This window comes from Neolamprologus brichardi, chromosome 23 (assembly GCF_056152115.1).
Source record: "Neolamprologus brichardi isolate AB-2024 chromosome 23, ASM5615211v1, whole genome shotgun sequence".
Classification (NCBI taxonomy): Eukaryota; Metazoa; Chordata; class Actinopteri; order Cichliformes; family Cichlidae; genus Neolamprologus; species Neolamprologus brichardi.
In genome coordinates, this window is record NC_142125.1 from 42,918,259 (window position 1) to 42,932,330 (window position 14,072).

Below are 14,072 nucleotides of genomic sequence, written 5' to 3' on the forward strand. Positions count from 1 at the left end.
TGGTTTTGTAAATCCGTTGGGCATCTTTTGCCTTTAGACAATAATTCTGATGCAAAAGAACCAAACGGGACAGACGAAAAAGAGAGAGAGAAAAAAGATTTACAATCGTGTACAGTGATTTGTGCGTAACTTTAAAGGGCTCACAAATGCATACTGCAGTCCACACAGAGCAAAGCAATCTGACTGCATGTAAAACTATTTTACAAATGTGCACATCCAAACCTGAATTAACAGTTCAGCTCCACAAAAGTCTGAAAATCCTCCTGGCTCATAAAACAGGAAGTCTGATTCAGAAGTAGATCAATAAAATACAGAAACAAGAACATCAATGAAGCTGGTAGTCAGACACACAAACCACGATGGTGTAATTAGATGCTCGAGCTCGACATTTATCACGACCAGTGCTCATGGAAGCAGATTTAAGTTTGTATTTTAGTTCTGCGGGAGGGCGTGGTCGGTGGCGGCTGCGGGGCGGGGGCGGACGCACCGGAGCTGCGTCGGCTCAACAAGCCTCTTCAAAGGACTGAACTGGGTCGTGACTGTTGGTGGTGGTGTGTGCTCGGCTGGGAGCTGGAAGGCTGCAGCCGTGAGAGGATAAAACAGGAACCGGTAATAAAGAGTGTGAAGAATGCGGTCATTCATTAATACATTCATAGCTTGCCCTCAATTGGCCTGACTACTACACCTTACTGCAAACCAGCCATTGAACTGGTCATGATCAATTATGACGTCACTGCTCATTTATTCGTCATTGTGCGTTTTTGTGAGCGTCGTATTATTCTGGCTACATCTAATGATAGTAAATAACTGTCTTGTGGCTTTTTATCATTGTTTTGTTTCTTCTTAATGTTGCCCTTGCTGCTAAACTAATCCCCCCTTGTGGGACAATAAAGTACTGAATTGTTGAGCCAAAGCTCCTGCTGTGCGCACACTGACCGACTGGGATGAAAACACCGGCTCGTGAGCATCCTGACCCGAGCTGTGCACGCCTAGATCTCATAGCTCCACCCTTGGCTATATAATAGCCAGTAAAGCGGGGCTTCCATCACATTACTCCGCATCTTTTGTTTCAGCATCCCACCTCGGAACGGAGATGCTGACCACAAACAGCGGTGTCAGGACCAGCCTGTGGATTATTTTCCTCTGCAGCTCAGGTGTCTGCGCCAGGAGGCAGCACGATGCTGACGAGTCCTGGTCGGAGACCGTTTCCAGGGCCAGGTGTGCGTCGCGATGCCTCAGCTTGCACAGTGTAGCGGCGCTCTCGATTCTGCAGGTCAGGACACCTTTGACATCGGCTGTTTATACATAACCAGCCAAAAGTCCTTAAATTTCACTTATTTAACTTTTTATGCTTTTTTTTTATTGGTTTGAAAGAAAATATCCATGATCCTTACATGAGTTCTGAAAAAGAGTTTCAAACAATAGATATGTGCAATAATATTTATGTAAAGTTACATAAGTTAATAAAATAATAAGTAAATATATTTCTTATTATATATACTGCTATAAAATGAAACATATGCAGTCAGATATGGGCACTTTAGGGAAACCAGTGTGGAAACCAGTGCACAAGGTAATGGAAAGTCACGTTTAAACTACAAAACAAGGTCTGAGGATGATGGTGAGTCTGCTCCAGAGACACTGACTCAACAAGAAAAACGAAAAAAACTTTACTTTAGAAATTACATCTAAATATCATAAAACTCTAAGAGTCTGAAACGATGTAAAACAGTGACGTCATGGAGTCGACAACATGATAAAAGTTCAGTCATGCTTGATGTTCACTGTTCAACTGAAAGGCCAGAATAGATACGGCTCATTATAGGGACTCAAACGGATTCTTCTCTCACTCACACACACACTGACACACACACACACTGACACACACACACACTGACACGTGCACACTCACACTGACACGTGCACACACACACTGACACGTGCACACTCACACTGACACGTGCACACACTTGCAGTGTGACTCTCTGGTCCAGGCTTTCGAGTGTGCCTCACTTAGTCCAATGAAACTGCACAGAATGATGGTCCTGTAACGTGTGCTGTGGTGCTCGTCAAACATGCCATGAAGCAGACCACTGCACCGTGTCCCTGCTGTAGTTCCAGCTCTGCAAAGCTGCACCTCAGACATGTATCACTGATACATCCTTTGCCTTTCCTAGTTTTGCAGCAGCCAGTATTCCCACAGCACTCATGCCAATTCATTAACTATTGAAGTGTGAAACATGCTCACATTGACTTTGTGAATCTGCATGTCACTTTATTTTAGGGCTACCCTTTGTACCCTGTTTTAGATTGAGACTATTATAGTTACCGCCCATCCTCAGGTTTTTCACCACTAATTATTCTTCGGCTCCATTCCTCACAAAGCTCCTGTGAAAGTCACAGTTAAAAGCACGACTTGTCCTGTATGGCCATAGTATATGTTTCATGTTTCACCACTGTCTAATTCAATCAGCAGCTCTGTTATGATTTCTACTTTCACAAAATTTAGATTCATTTGTTAACACTGGTGATGTTTCCAGTTATCGACCTGATGCAGTAGTTCCCACTGCACTGTAATGGTAAACAGACTGGTTCTTATATAACGCTTCTCTTCTGAGCACTACACAACTTGTGCATTCACCCATTGACACAAGCACATTTTCTAAGTACTTTCTAACTAACATTCACACACATCAGAGAATAATTTGGGGGCAGTATCCTGCTCATGGATATTTGGCATGCAGACTAGGGGAAGCTGGGAATCGAACCACCAACCCTCCAATAAGTAGATGACCTGCACTACCGCCTGAGCTACAGCCACCCAGATGTGAGGCTCACTGGCCAGCTTAAACTGGTAACAGCCAGAGCTACACTGGAGTGGTGTAGACCAGCGGTCCCCAACCCCCGGGCCTCGGACCGGTACCGGTCCGTGAGTCGTTTGGTACCGGGCCGCGAGAGTTGAGGCTCAGGTGTGAAATGTATAGTTTTCAGGGTTTTTATCGGTTTTCAGCGTTATTTTGTTATTGTTTTTATCGTTAACTCTGTTTTCCTGGGTCTTTTCACGTGTGTTATGAATAAATCTTCTTTTTTTCGGTACCGGTACTAGTTTTATTTTGTTGTATTTATCCACGACACCTTAAAGGCCGGTCCGTGAAAATATTGTTGGGCATAAACCGGTCCGTGGCTCAAAAAAGGTTGGAGACCGCTGGTGTAGACAGTGCTAGAATTAAAGTCCACACCTAGATCCTGTTGTTCTGTGGCAAGGCTTGAAAACTGGGATTCACAGATGACTAAACTGGAGCTATTTTGCAAAGAAGAATGGGCGAAGATTGCATGGAAAAAGTCAATGAACACTTTTTCATTATCCCTGTGATTCTGTAGAAGGAGTCTTCTCAGGAAATTGATGCGAGCTCAGTTTTAAACAGCCGATAACAAAATAACTAAAACTGTTGATTGACATAATGACCTCGGCTTCAATAAAACCAAACAGAAGACAGTTTGTCTCCGATCTCGATCATCCATTTTTCTACAGGCAGAGCAAACAGCGCTGTTAGACAACCACTGTTCGATATTTCAATCTCACTGTTTGCTGCCAACATTTTCAACGGCTTTGAAATGGAAAAGAAGAAGAAAAGGAGAACAGTGAACAATTCCCCAGCTGGTCATAGATTAAAAAGAAACAAACATTTCTTATTCACCTGCCAAGTCACCAGGTTTAACTCAGGAGACTGTCAGTGTTAATTCAAAAGTGGATGTAGCCACCACTACTTACTGGTCAGTGGCATCCTGTCTTCAACTGAGCACTTTGGATGTTTGTGTTTTAAAACCAGGTCATAAGGTTTTTTGTAGGTTGTATTCGGTTGCACTGGATTGTTCTGTGATAAGAGAAAACTGGCAGTCTGTTCTGTTCCTGCTGGAAAATGAATCCACGTTAGGCAGGACGGATGGTGTGATGTTCAGCTTGTTCAGCTCCAGTCTCTTAAAGGGTTAAAAACATCAGAGTAACAGGCCTGCAATCAGTCTTTGCTGTCTGATCCCAAACACAGAAGCTGCTCCAACAACAGCAACAAGTTTGGAAGTTTGAATATTGGTGGAAAAGACCGTCGTGCATAAAGTATCTGTAATCACGTGTGGGCTGAGCTATGAGGTCTGCATGCTTTATTTAAACAAACAGAGATGTGTTCCTATTCAATACTTTAACAGTCTGCAAAGTTCGACACCTGTTGGTTTCTCACGTTCTCTGCAGCTTGATCAGTGACATCACTCAGCTTTAAACTGGATTCATTTGTGCTCAGACAGACCCGTTTGTTTATGCTCGTGTCCTTGTCTTCCTCATTTTAGTCTCGTCTTCAGAACAACGGATCCCTGGGCTGGTGTCGTGATCATAAACAGTGTGCAAAGGTAGGAGACATTTTTAAAAGTACGTCCTTCTGATTTTCCATTCGTCACACCAACCGGAGACAGTGGGTTGTTCCTGAGACAGTGGGTTGTTCCTGAGACAGTGGGTTGTTCCTGAGACAGTGGGTTGTTCCTGAGACAGTGGGTTGTTCCTGAACCTCATTTGCATGAAGTGCTCTGATTTTCCATAGAAGATAACAACACCGGTGCAGTCCTGCAGCAGTTTGCACTCTCACCAACTGGATAAATCTCCTGGTTAACTGGGTTCTTCCTCCCTGTGTGGGTTTCCCCACTACATGCAATTTAAGTTAATTGCTGTAAGTGTGGATGCACGATGGATGAAGTGCACTAAACGATTTAAATGTGGCTTGTAGTCTAAAGTGTTTTACATTGTGCTATTTTCATGCAGTATAAGACAGAAGTTTATAAAGTGATGCGCTCATGAATGCATGTAACATGAATGTGCTCCTCATTCAATCTGAAGCACTTTATTGAAGTGTTTTTGTACTTTTGTAAGGATGCAAATATTTCCATTAACATGCAGTTTTGAATCCAAAACAACTTCCCTCGTTCCTCAACTCTGTATTTATTTCTAATAGATTGTCTTATTTCCCACGGGCCCCTCTCACTTGCTCTCCCTTAGTACATTTTTAAAAATCCTGGAATAGCCTGGAAAAAAAAATGTATTGTGTAAATCTCCCGTTGTTCTGCTGTATGAAAGAAAAGATGCAGATTAAATGTAAATGATAGAGTTATTGGCTCACACTGTGCTCTTATACACTTTCAGTTAGCTGTTGAGTGTAAAAATAGGAAGTCATGTGGGACCGCTGGAGCCTTTCAGAGTAATAAATCACTCTTTCTCGCTCTCCTTACGTGTGTGCAGTTTTATGCTCTTTGCTTTTGCAGCAATAAATCAGCCCACATGCAGCCTGACAGCGTGCTCTGTGCACAGGTGTACATCTGTATGTACGGAGACGTGCTGGTGGATTATTGTGGTTATTAGACATTTCTTAAGTCTGCCATTCATCACCAGTTGTGGCTCTTTATTCTGTGACATCCTATAAGTCACAGCAGTTTCCCTGTTAATACATCAGGAGTCATGAAAGAGGCCGACAGTAAAAGATGGATGACATTGTTTGCAAGCTATCTTTTTGATAATCTGAACATTGTTTGTGAAATGATGCTCAGGTAGTCCTGCTGTTTTTAAATCCACTCGTGTGAAAAACAAAGTATTCAGCAGCGTGAACAACCATCTTTAGCAGCAATAATGAGAAATAATCCTTTTCTATATGACTTATTAGTGTCTCACACTGATGTGGGGAATGTTGCCGCTTTTTAGTGTTACGTCAGTTCATGGATGTTTGTGCAGCTCTGTCCTTTCAGCCCGGCTCTGCTCTGTGATTGGCCACTGCAGCACTTTGAGTCTTTTCTTTTTCAGCCTTTGTGTTGTAGATTTGCTGCTGAGATCATCGTCCTGTGCCCATGTCCCAATAAACCCAAATCAGATCTTATCAATGTGAGATACTCTAACATGCAACATCAAGCAATAATTTTGATAAGAATGTAACTTTATTTTTTATTTATTATTATTATTATTATTATTATTATTATTATTATTATTATTATTATTATTATTATTATTATTTTATTATTATTATTATTAGTAGTAGTATTTTATTATTATTATTATTTTATTATTATTATTATTAGTAGTAGTATTTTATTATTATTATTATTATTATTTGTATTATTATTATTATTATTATTTTTATTATTATTATTATTATTATTATTTATTTTATTTTTTTGCCTGTCCCATTTGGTTCTTTAGCCGTCAGAATTGTTGTCTGAAGACGAACAAGGAGACCCAATGGATTTACTTTGCCAAATGGATCATCATGGCATTGCCGTATTGGTCCATTTGATCGACCTTTGTTTTTATTATTTATTTTATTTTATTTTCAGTTGTTACAGACGGGACAGACATGAGTGAGGGATAGGAAAGGGAGAAAGAAAGAGGAAGGAAAAGAAAAACAGAAGGGGAGAGGGACAGTGAGAAAGGGGGGGGGGGGGGGGAGAAAAATATCTCCGGGATCACCTGTTGAGAGAAAAAAAAGAGAAAACAAGCAAAAACAACAAAACAAAGCAACATACTAAACAACTAACTTATAGAACATAAAATGGTTATTTATCTAAATAATTAAACATCCTTTGTATGAACTGACTGTATATCAGATTCCATTAAATTTAACATTTCTACCCAAATTACATGGAAAATTTACATGTAATGAATTTACTTAAAGTCGCCATTTTGGGCATAAATATATTTTTAATTTTAATGTAACAGGACACAACAAGGAACAGAGAAGACAAAAAGGACGATGCAGTGGTATATAAACATGTGTGAAAAGAGATGACTGAAGAAGAAGAGCCGGCCATCACACAAAGTACTGAGATAGTCTGAGCCTATAATTGTATAACAGATGGTTCAACTCCACCTGGTCCAGCCCTAACTATATGCTTTAGCAAAAAGGAAAGTTTGAAGCCTAATCTTGAAAGTAGAGATAGTGTCTGTCTCCTGAATCCAAACTGGAAGCTGGTTCCACAGAAGAGGGGCCTGAAAACTGAAGGCTCTGCCTCCCATTCTACTTTTAAATACTCTAGGAGAGCGAGAGCGAAGTGCTCTAATAGGGTAATATGGTACTACAAGGTCATTAAGATAAGATGGGGCCTGATTATTTAAGACCTTGTATGTGAGGAGCAGGATTTTGAATTCTGGATTTAACAGGAAGCCAAAACAGGAGAAATCTGCTCTCTCTTTCTAGTCCCTGTCAGGACTCTTGCTGCAGCATTTTGGATTAGCTGAAGGCTTTTCAGGGAGTTTTTTGGACTTCCTGATAATAATGAATTACAGTCGTCCAGCCTGGAAATATGTTAATGAAGGCAAAGGTAATGAATCCGGTCAGACACCATCTTTCTGAGATTTTTAGTCGTAAATATAAAAACTTTTTTTGTCTGAGTTTAGAAGGAAATTGGAGAATTTATGTCTTTAATACATGCCTGTAGTTTCATTGATTGATTGATGCCACCAGGCTTTATGAATAATAAAAACTGACTCTAATGATTCCTACTGTGTCCACATGCTTGCTCTCAGGGTTCATCTGATTGTTGGGTTTCTCTGTATTATTGGACAGTCTTACAATATAAAACACCTTGAGGTGATTGTAGTTGTGATTTTGTGCTGTGTAAATTAATCTGAATTGAATTGTATGCACATTTATCAGGGGAAGGCTTAATGATGTTGGCCAGCGGTCCCCGAGCCCCCGGGCCAAACGTACCATGTTTCAGTACCAAACGACTTACTGGTACCAGTTAGATCTCTCACCACCTTAGCAGCCTTGTTGTTGCACAACATCCTGATGCGACTGGTTACAGAAGAACTACTGAAGCTTCCAGTGAGCACTACTGGGCCATAATCTGAAAGTGGAAACATCATTTCACTATACACAGCTGTTCCCCACAAGATTCCAGACAGTGGAGAAAAAAGTTATCAAGAGTTGTCCCAGAGCCAACCTGTGAACGACCTGGAGTCAGCAGTCGTTACCGCGCTGCCAGAGTTGAGACTTTTCACACTTTCAGCTGTGAAATTTATCGTTTTCAGGGTTTTTATCGTTAACTCGGTTTCCTGGGTCTTTTCCCGTGTTGTAGTCGTGCGTCTTATTTTGAAAGAAATATTTAAGAGTTACCATAGCGACCAGAGAGCATTAAGGGGCAGAGAGGAGGATGTTCCTCTCAATGTTGTTGGTGCATTTCAGGAGGACGCTGCTAACAACGTTACACAGTGAATTCACCTTTATTATTATATTTACAAAATACCAGTTTCTGTCTCTGCAGTTTTATTTTGTCATATTTATCTGCGACAGCTGACATTAAACCGTCCGTGGCACAAAGACGGTTGGGGGCTGCTGTGATTGGCTGATTAACAGCTTACCTACTTACATTTATAACAAGCATGCATATTTAAAGTATCAGACTGATTTAAGAACTACAATTAAAGTTTGAAACTTAAATGACGATGCAGATCTTTATTAAAGTACTAAATCCTCCACTCATGTCTGCCCACATTCGCCTGTCAGCTGACATCACGGCTGTCATCAAACCTCAGCAGTAAAAACACAGAGGCTGGATGTGGGCCTCACTCCAGATTACCTAACCTGGATTACTGAGCATGCTTCCAGTTTGGATTCAGGAGACAGACACTATCTCTACTTTCAAGATTAGGCTTAAAACTTTCCTTTTTGCTAAAGCATATAGTCCATCCAAAATGCTGCAGCAAGAGTCCTGACAGGGACTAGAAAGAGAGAGCATATTTCTCCTGTTTTGGCTTCCCTTCATTGGCTTCCTGTTAAATCCAGAATTGAATTCAAAATCCTGCTCCTCACATACAAGGTCTTAAATAATCAGGCCCCATCTTATCTTAATGACCTTGTAGTACCATATCACCCTATTAGAGCACTTCGCTCTCGCTCTGCAGGCCTACTTGTTGTTCCTAGAGTATTTAAAAGTAGAATGGGAGGCAGAGCCTTCAGTTTTCAGGCCCCTCTTCTGTGGAACCAGCTTCCAGTTTGGATTCGGGAGACAGACACTATCTCTACTTTTAAGATTAGGCTTCAAACTTTCCTTTTTGCTAAAGCATATAGTTAGGGCTGGACCAGGTGACCCTGAATCCTCCCTTAGTTATGCTGCAATAGATGTAGGCTGCCGGGGATTCCCATGATGCATTGAGTTTTTCCTTTCCAGTCACCTTTCTCACTCACTATGTGTTAACAGACCTCTCTGCATTGAATCATATCTGTTATTAACCTCTGTCTCTCTTCCACAGCATGTCTTTATCCTGTCTTCCTTCTCTCACCCCAACCAATCACAGCAGATGGCCCCGCCCCTCCCTGAGCCTGGTTCTGCCGGAGGTTTCTTCCTGTTAAAAGGGAGTTTTTCCTTCCCACTGTCGCCAAAGTGCTGCTCATAGGGGGTCATATGATTGTTGGGTTTTTCTCTGTATCTATGAAGCGCCTTGAGGCGACTTTTGTTGTGATTTGGCGCTATATAAATAAAATTGAATTGAATTGAATTGAATTGAATTGAGACAGTTTCATACTCACAGACAAACAGCACTTTAAATATGAACCCCAGTAAAAGATAAAACATCTTATATTTAATATTCCTCCGAGTTATAAAATATTACTCACGTCAGACTTGTGAGTGTGGCTAACATGACAGTCCCAGTTCCAACACACCCCTGCCCAGCTCTTAATCTCAGAGAGGTCTGATGATAAGCTTGCTGATCCTTGTTGCTGTGAGACAGCCTCACTTTGGCCTCGTGTCATCCTCATGGGCTCTGGTGGTAATGAGCGCTTGTTAATCCTTCTGTCACTATTTCCTGCAGGCATACAGCCATTTGCAAATGCCAGAGTTGATTAACAAGACAGTCCCGCACAGTCTAGTTCGATTCAGCTCTTAAAAAAGGCTTAAGATGGCACTGTGGCATTGGAACAATGAGCGAGCATCACGGTCACACGCTGACACCAGTGTCTCAGCGAAACATACACAAACTGGCATCGAGCGCAGGGTAACGACCTTCTTCTTCCTCTCAGCAGTAATTAGTGTAACTTCAATACACAACAGCCTTGATGTGATGTTTGATTAAGAGCCAGGAAACCTTTTCTTTCATTGCTTCAACTCATATTTTCAAGCAAACAAAGAACCTGCGAAATAATTTGCTGGGAAACGTTAAAGTTCGCCTGTGGATGTTCAAAAATCTGGAACGCTTTCAAAGACAATGTCAAACAGGAAACAAGAGAAGACTGTTTGGTCTCTGTGGGGCTCGTCTGGGCAGAGAATCAAACTGGAACCAAAGGAACAGCAGAGAAGATGATCTGCTCCATTATCTCCGTTTGCTCATGGAGGAACAGGGAGCATCCACTGCCAACATCACACAACAGTAATATGTCCGTTAGTTTACATTATGCTGACATATGGACCACAGCTGAAACTCACCAACACCAACCAAACCTGCACCTGACCTTTAACCCCAACATCAAACCCACTGAACATCCTGAAATACGACGACTTGTGAAGACACACAACATGACCACATAAGCAGAATCACTACAATAATAACAGTATAATGACACACACACTGCTGGTAGATAAGAACAGCCTGGTTCAGGTTTCAGTAAGAAAACATTTCACGGGCTGCTTTATCTTCAGAGCAGTGAAATAAAAATGCTCGATTGAAGCTTGAAATGGGGCAGAAAACTCAGTGATGCTGAGCTACAAAGGCAATGACACGAGAGTAGGAATGTCAGTGTGCGTTAGTGGAAGCGTCCTCGTGTGGAGAGCGTGGACAGGAGATGGAGATGACAGGCCTGGAACAGGGCAATCAGACTGTGGAGCAGCACAGTGTGGTTCACACTCTGTGCTCTATTCTGCAGCAACTTCTTCGTCCCTGTATCTTCCCTTATCTTAGTGAGTTTTGCCCTTTTTTAACTTTCATAACCAGAGATGGGCAGTAACACATTACTGTAATCTGATTACTTTTTTCAAGTAACGAGTAAAGTAAGGGATTACTATTGCAAAAACGGTAATTAGATTACCGTTACTTTCCCGTAGCAACGCTGCGTTACTGCGTTACTAAAACCGTGATTTTTTTTGCGAGAATGTCTCATGACAGTGACGTAAGCGAGTGCGACGTTCGTGACAACAGCTGTGTGCAGATCAACAATGGATCATATATCGAGTGCAGAGAGAGTATGAGCGTGCAGCGTTTAAAGCGTGGAAGTACTGACCTTACTTTGAGTTTGATTCCATAAAAAGTGACAAAAACATTAGTGTCCGTTGTGCGTGGGAAGAAAACTTCTTTTTACAGCGAAAAAAACCCCTAAACTTCCAAACAAGCACCGAGTAGCTACGACGTAATGGGAAACTCACAGAGAAACTCGCGGATTCTTCCACTGACCGCTGCACACCTGCACCAGGGTAACCCTCCGCCTACCCCACTCCTGCTTTACAGGTGAAAATAGAGCAACAGGACCGCTAGTCTTTGACTTTATTTATTTTCTGCTGTGTTTTACTTGCATCTATTTGAAAGACTGAGTGTAAACACACAAAATATTTTATTTTATGTGCTGGAATGTGCAGAAAATAGGTTAAAATGTTAAACTAATTTCTTCCAGTCAGAGAATGTTGCAGATAATTAAATTTTTGCTTGATGCATAAAGTTAAAAGATTAAAACTAATAAAACAAGTTTTAAAAAGAGACTTTTCCATTTGATTACATTTTGTATGATGATTATGCAGAAAAAGTAGAATTGGGCTGAAAGATCTATCACTTTATCACCTATTCAGGTTGTAAATTGTGTTTTTAAAAAGGAACTAAGTAACTAAGTAATTAATTACTTTTGAAAATAAGTAATCAGTAAAGTAACGGGGTTACTTTTTGGGGGAAGTAATCAGTAATTAGTTACTGATTACTTTTTTCAAGTAACTTGACCAACACTGTTCATAACCCTTTTGTTGATTAAAAGATGTGGACTTTGTGGTTGCCTCAGCACGGGGCTCTAAAACATCATGTCAAATAATTTTGCAGCTCTCCCTTGTCACTGCAGGGCGACCTGACCAGGGTGTACTTACCTAAAGTGTTGTACATAATCATTAAGGGTTGATCTGTGATACTGGAAGAACAAACAGACAAAGCCGCTGACTGAGTGACTGGAATTTGTTGTCACTCGTTGTTCTGTGCACAGATATTTCCGTCAGGTTGCAAATGACCCAAACTAGTTGGAACATCAAAGCGAGTCTGTCTGTGTTGTTGTTTGCCTCTGCAGCAGCTCAGACGCTCACACACAACGTGCTGCTTCTCGTGGCTACAATCTTTAACGTGTTCTTCATCTCGCTTGTGCTGCTGAACTCTTCCTCGTGGAGCACTAAGAGCACCTGCTTCATTCAGCACGTCTACAACAGGACACGTGTGGCTCGTTTGTGTCTGTGGCTTCATATTAACCCAAAAGCTTATTGTCCACCCTGTGATGACAAATCTGTAAGCTTTACAGGAAACACACAGAAGTAAACATGTGTGACTGTAAGCCACAGCTACACTCTGAGGATCGAGACACTGACGTTTGGTTGGTAAATGACGCCGCTGTTTCTCCTGAGCCACAGCCGAGACTATGAGCTTAACCAAAAAAGACGTTTAAAGCCCAATTTGTGTCGTTTCATTTCTCTGCGGTGGTCTATTGTGCTGCATACCTGAATCAAAGGAATCGCTATCATTACTTGAAGCAACTGCATCTCCCACTGTTGCAAAGTGGATCGAACCATTTGTCTGAGAGGGAGACCAGGATGATGCTCATGTTATTGTACGAAATAATGCAGAAACAATGGTGCAAACTGGATTAATGGAACCTTGTCTTGCAGCTTTATGTCTGTTTAATATAACGTTAGACTGAGTTTAGCTTCTGCACATGAGCACTGGGGGGCCATGTTTACTCAGGGTGCTCTCTCCTACCAAATCAGAGCGACAACAGGAAAAATCATTCATGGGGAGATCTGTTACGACTTGGTGCAAACATATTATTGACATTAAAGATCTACAGATTGGATTATGAGGGTATGAGTGATAGATTCATCTAATTCTACTTTAAATGTCCAGTGAAACACAGTAAGCCCACAGTGTGAGACACAGTGAGAGACTCTGAGTGTCAGATGGGCCTGAAGTATTTGTGGAGATTTTAAAGGTGATTCTGGATGTAACAGCAGACATGCTCGCTCTTTCTGTGGAAGTAAACAAATGCATGAGCTCGTTTTCACTCCGAGACAGGACATTTCTAATTTTAGAGATACTGCACAAAAGGAAGAAAGCAGTTTGAGATGTTTGTTTATGTGGATTGATGTCCTGATTCCCATCAGTGTTAGTGGAGCTCACTGTAAGGCCAGAGTAAGTTTGGCAGTAGATTTGAAGGACAGAGTACAACAAACGGTTTTTCCAGGCCAGACAAAAGTGTTGTGAGTTAGTGAAGCGTCACTTCCTCTGCAGCGTTTATCTGCTGAGCATTTGGAGCACTCCTCCAACTCTCAGATGACCTGCTACGCCCTCGAGAGGCTGTCGTGCTTTTCACTTTTCCCCACTGCTTCTTACAGCGTGAAATTAGAATGAGTGCACACTTGCTCCCCTGGGCTGCTTACTGGTGCAGGATTGGGCTTTGTGGTGCAGAGGACTACACTGTTCATTCCTGACATGCTCCAGAAACCCCCTGAGTGTGACTTAAGCCCCCTCACACAGGTGTGCACCTACACAGTGTTGTGTCAGTGTGTTTGCTTACAGACGTGACAGAGAAATATGATCATATTTAAAAAGGAAGAGACAGAAGGAGGCACTGATCTCCTCACTGTGCAACGAGTCTGATGTCACCACACCTTCATGTCCACTTCCCCTGGAAACAAACATTATGAATTAATAACATCCATGAAAAAAGCACCAATTATTATTTATTTTATTTAAGTTTTTTTTGAGCATCGTTGCATTTGTTTGCATAATTTTTACAATTATTTCTACTTAACTAAAGCGAGATGTGACGGGCTGTAATCTGTGGTTACCTGCAGTTTCACAGAGACATTAA

At 41.5% G+C, this 14,072-nt stretch overlaps 1 protein-coding gene across 1 annotated transcript in view; it reads left to right on the forward strand.

The window, feature by feature from the left end:
* Nucleotides 1-1,093: 1,093 nt before the first annotated feature.
* The window catches only part of anos1a (anosmin 1a), a 36,788-nt gene continuing 23,809 nt past the window's right edge, over nt 1,094-14,072 (forward strand). Inside the window, exons 1-2 of the mRNA XM_087836572.1 lie at nt 1,094-1,273; nt 4,342-4,401. Coding sequence (XP_087692698.1) covers nt 1,094-1,273; nt 4,342-4,401 — 240 coding nt within the window. The remainder of the gene's footprint in view (nt 1,274-4,341; nt 4,402-14,072) is intronic.